Below are 5,005 nucleotides of genomic sequence, written 5' to 3'. Positions count from 1 at the left end.
CATAAACCTATAAATTAGTATTTTATTTAAAAAATAAATGAAATTATCGATTAAAATAAACATGCAATCAATGTTTTATTCTCCGTTGGGGTGCTCTAATAATTATTTAATCAAACACAAGTTTACTTTTTGATGCATCACATATTCACATGTGAGTAATTTAAATCGTTCTAATTAAATATTTTGACATGCGATCACATTTTCTTTTTGAATTATCAGATGCTAATAACTCGTTAGAAGGGGTAGAAGCCTGTATTCGTTTGTGGACTGTAGTTTTATTCATTACGTTGTTTGTTTGATTCAAAATAGTTAAGTTCATTTTGTTTTGATGTTTAATAGAAATAGTAGTGATCGACACTTTTGTCTAATAAGCATATTTATATATCTACGTTCTCTATGCACCTTCGAATTCATTATTATCTTTTTAAAGATCAAAAATCATAACTTCACACACCTTCATTACTTTTCCTAATTTGTTTTTCTTCAAGCTCATACATGTATATATTCTCATATGAATATATATTACACAAATAACTACATAAGAATGTACACATGCATTACATGTACCATGACCATGACCATATTCATATTTGAATATGTATTACATGTGATCACTATGACTAATATTCACATATCACCATAAATATATTTACATGTAAATATTGTCTTTATTTATATATTATCATGGGTATTTGCACGGTATCTGAGGGATTGATGACAAAAGAAAATTCGTATATATACAAAAAATAATGAAAAATTATGATTGGTTGAATACGAAAATTTGGAGAATTACAAAAAAATAAGATAGAAAGTGTGAAATTCTCCAAATTTGAAGAACTCCTAAAAAGTAATTACCATGAAAAATTAAATTAATCAAAAAATTAAATTAAGAGTAAATTACATTCTTGGTCCCTGTGGTTTATGTGTTGTAACACTCTAGTTCTTATTTTGAAATATCTATGGATTACATCCTTGTGGTTTGCATTTTATAACACATTGGGTCCCTGTATTTAAGTCTCTAAAAAAATTCGTTAACTCAAGGGTATTTTTGTCCTTTTATCTTTTTGTGCATCCTCAACTTCCATTACGATGTCTTCATTTTGATTCAGATGTTCTGGTATAACTTCTAAGGTTACATATCTGGTTTATTGCAATTGTCATCTGTTTTCCTTTGTCTTTGAATATGAATAAGCAAAGCATTTACGAAATTGTTGGAAATATCATCGATTTTTCATCCCTTCCTTGAGCTTATGTTGGTTAAATTCCTCATCAATGAAAACAACTTTGAGGCGTTCCACAATTCTGATGTTTCTCGTAGGACAACAAATTCTATACCCTTTGATTTCTCAGGATAACCAATAAAATACCCACTAACAGATCTAGAATCAAGTTTGATTTCTTCGATCTAATACACATTGGCTTATGTATTGCATCCCTATACATGTAGTTGGTTCAGATTGGGTTTGTATCCACACCATAAATCGAAAGGGGTTTTGAGACTGCTTTGTCTTCAAGGCCTCACCTAAAGAAATTTTGGTAGTCCCTAATTTACAATCATACTTCTAACCATGTTGATTAAGGTCATGTTCTCTCCTTTCTTGAACACCATTTTGTTGTGGTGTATAAGGAGTTGTGTAATGTGCTTTTACAACACCATTTTGGTTGTGACTTCAGGTTACGGGGCAAATTCGCGTAAATCACATGTGATTTGTACATGATGTTAGTGTAACATCACATGTGATTTAGCCGTTTTTTTATTCTATAAAATAGGTACTGTTTTCGTTTGAACCCGACTCTCTTTATATATTAGAGGTGGCCAAAAGTCGGTCTCGGGCCGGGCCCAAATCGGTCCCAGTCCCCAAAATAGTGATCACGTAATCGGTCTTGGCGTAATCGATCCTAGTCCTGTTCTAGGCCTAAATACCAAGGCCCGGTTAAGGTGTAGGAGGCCCAATTATGAGAACTGGTTCCTGGGTCAGCCCCAAACTAGCCTATATTAAAAAAATTAAAATTCGTTTTTTATGTAATTTTTTTTAAAGTTTTTTTAAAAAAAATACAAAAGTTTTAATCTAATACACTTGAAAAATATGTAATTTGGTCAATTAAATACACTTAAAAAAACAATTTTTTGCAAGAATTGTGAATGTTTATGAGTTGGTATCTCCCCACATACACCACATTATTTATAGAGTGAATAGAGGGTAAATGAGACAATTAAACACACTTAAGAAATACGTTTTATTATAATTTTGTAATTAGTTTTCAAACAAATACACTTAAAAAGTAGAAACACACATTTAAAAAAATACATTTTTTTGGAAAAATCGGGCCGCGACCGGTTTGGGCTGGGCCGGGCCTTGTTTTGTGAAGAAAACCGTAACTGGTCCTTAACCTGTGGTCCCAAACTGGTCCCATTCGGTCCCGATCCTCCACCTACCGGGGGACGTACCTTTAACCGAGCCTTACTATTTTCAACGAGACTGGGACTGGTCCGAATTGTTACTGTTTCGGCCCGAGACCGATTTCGGCCTGGCACGGCCCAAGATCGGTTTTTGGCCATGTCTATATATTATATAATTCAATTGTGCAAAAAATTGTGTTGGGCCTGTCCAGTGTTTGTTTGGCCCAAACCCACAAATGATCACATCTGCCAAATAACAATTATAACACCAACTACAACCATAACACTTATGTTCATTTCAAAATCCAATAATTCCATCTCCAGATTCTCTTGGTGAAGCTTTATTTCATTTCATCATCTTCCTTTCCATGTTTATCGATTTTAGAATTATTTTCTATTAATTCCATACATTTATAAAAAGCATGAGTAAATGACCCATTGAGAGGTATTTTCAATGAAAAAGCATATTATTAATTTAACAGCACAACAAATTTACATTTTCCAAATCAAAAAACACATCAATCGAACGTGAGTCAAATCTTGAGGTAATCAGCATTCAAGGGGTTGAACACGTGACTAGCATGTGTCTCGATGTAGTTCATGTGTTCCATTGGCATGTGCATGTACACAACCCAATCCTTGTCATTGGTCGGACTAGGCAATGTCATCACATAACTGTCTTTCCGTTCAGACGGGACGTGACATGATCCAAAAGCCACTTTACCCCACCCAAAGTCCATTTTGTCCATGATTTGGAACCTCTGTCCCGATGACACCATCACCGACATTTCATTGTTGGCAAACGCCCTTGCCACTAGCGGCTGCGACCGCCGTTCTTCCACCCAGTCTATCAAATCGAGGAAATGGTCTTTCCCGGTGGCAGTCTGCAAGAACTCATGAACCTCCGTAGCCAAGTTGCTCAATGACATGTTACTCAACTCCTAAAGTTTCAAAATGATGATTGAATTAGATGTGACAAAATGCTAAAAATAAGAAAGAAGAAGCAAGAACGATAAAAGAAAACCGTAAGCTTACCTGTGATCGTTTTGCCCCACACGACATCGATAAAACATTGCCAAAGTGCGAAACCATTAGCTTTTCTTTTTCTTCACCATCTCCTTCGCTTACCCTTCGCCTTCCGTCAACTGCAATTGCCACATTGCACATCTGGTTGCGGTATCCCGAGTCTTCCATGCTCAGGGCAACTATCTTCCACAAGAAAGAGGTGAAGGCCTCTAACTTCGACCTCCTAAGCCCATTTTCATTTGCCAACAATTGTATCTTGTTAAGTTGGCCCCCCTCGATGTAGTATACACGGTTAATGAGTAGACCATCGTGGTTTTGATCATTATCGGGCTTGGATGGTGGTTCGAATATAGCAAACACATTGTCGATTGACGAAGAATAAGTGGTTGGGCTCCTTGGATTGAGGATGGATCTCCGAAAGGAGGGTAGCATAGATGGGGTTTCGGATCGAGCCAGGTCTCCCCATGATGAGATAAACATGTTAGCCGAGTACCCATCTGCAGCCCTATGATCAAACATGCACCCTATCACCATGCCTCCACATTTTAACTCCGTAACCTGTATTTTACGGTAGACAATGTTAGTACAAGTTTTTTAGAAGGTGACCAGTGACAACAAAAAATTAGTGACTGCTATATATACCTGGATAGAAAGCACGCCACGTGGCTTATTTGGTATTAGTTTACCCTCAATGCACTCATCTGGATTGTAGAAATTAAGCTCCTTCAGCTGCACGTCTGCAACAGCATAGATGAAGTCAACGCCTTGGTTGTTGCAGTGAATTTGATTCTCTCCGGCAGCTGCATTCCATACGATCTCACCGGCGAGGGGGTAATAGAGTGTTAGAGCTCGAGATAAAGAAGCTTTCAGGGTGCTTAGCATGGTGGCGAAACTCCCATGGGAGGGTTGGTTGTAGCAGAAGAAAGAGCCCACGTTAAAAGGTGGGACAAGCAAGTCTAGGTTTGTAAATGGTAACCAATGGTCATTCCATGGTTCTTCTGCACCCACCACCACATTCTCAATCACTTCCACTGAGAAACCCTTACCGCTAATCCCCATATCTGCACAGAGAGCGAGAGAGAAGTGTTGCAGGTTGAGGTTAACACAATGACATGTGCGTATATATAGGAGTAGATCGGTGGCATATGCGTTTAAGAAGTGTTGCAGGTTGGTTTACTTAATGTTGGAGAGATAACCACATGTACAGTTGAATATTATTTTGTTGCAGCACATGACAATTCCTTCCGTCCAAATTCAGGCCTTTTCGTTCATTTTTGCTTTTCCATTAGATAATTTGACACATGTAAGATACACTCAAGCAAAGTAATCTCTACATCATACAGTTTTAATACAATCTCATACCATTTAGAACCTTGAGTTTATCTAAACGGTCCTATTTTTTTTAACTATTTTTTGCGTTAACAATTTTTATATAGCATTCGTTGTAGCTTTTTTTTTCTTTTGTTTGTACTAGAAGAGAACTCGTGTAATGCAGTGAGACACATCTCGATTTTAATGTTCTATTTTATTATTTGTTTATGTCGATGTTATAATACGATTTTATGTGTTTTTAAGAAA

At 36.6% G+C, this 5,005-nt stretch overlaps 1 protein-coding gene across 1 annotated transcript; it reads right to left on the bottom strand.

Moving 5' to 3' along the window:
- Positions 1-2,849: 2,849 nt before the first annotated feature.
- On the bottom strand, positions 2,850-4,486 carry LOC112523416 (shikimate O-hydroxycinnamoyltransferase-like). Its single transcript, XM_025133007.1, has 3 exons — positions 4,070-4,486; positions 3,437-3,985; positions 2,850-3,342 (listed from the first exon to the last, which is right to left on the bottom strand). The coding sequence occupies exons 1-3, from the start codon at positions 4,484-4,486 to the stop codon at positions 2,935-2,937; spliced, it is 1,374 nt and encodes a 457-aa protein (XP_024988775.1). The 3' UTR covers positions 2,850-2,934.
- Between the last annotated feature and the right edge of the window lie 519 nt (positions 4,487-5,005).

Source organism: Cynara cardunculus (genome assembly GCF_001531365.2).
Source record: "Cynara cardunculus var. scolymus isolate 2C chromosome LG 12, CcrdV1, whole genome shotgun sequence".
NCBI lineage: Eukaryota > Viridiplantae > Streptophyta > Magnoliopsida > Asterales > Asteraceae > Cynara > Cynara cardunculus.
The sequence above is the reverse complement of the archived record's forward strand: the minus strand, read 5'-3'. Positions and strand labels throughout refer to the sequence as shown.

What these genes read in the sequence shown, in the direction of transcription:
- LOC112523416 (XM_025133007.1), bottom strand. Translation starts at nt 4,486, where the DNA reads ATGGGGATTAGCGGTAAGGGTTTCTCAGTGGAAGTGATTGAGAATGTG. An exon ending in GTGGCGTGCTTTCTATCCAG is followed by an intron (nt 3,986 to 4,069) that starts GTATATATAGCA and finishes CGTAAAATACAG; the next exon opens with GTTACGGAGTTAAAATGTGG. An exon ending in GTGGGGCAAAACGATCACAG is followed by an intron (nt 3,343 to 3,436) that starts GTAAGCTTACGG and finishes TTGAAACTTTAG; the next exon opens with GAGTTGAGTAACATGTCATT.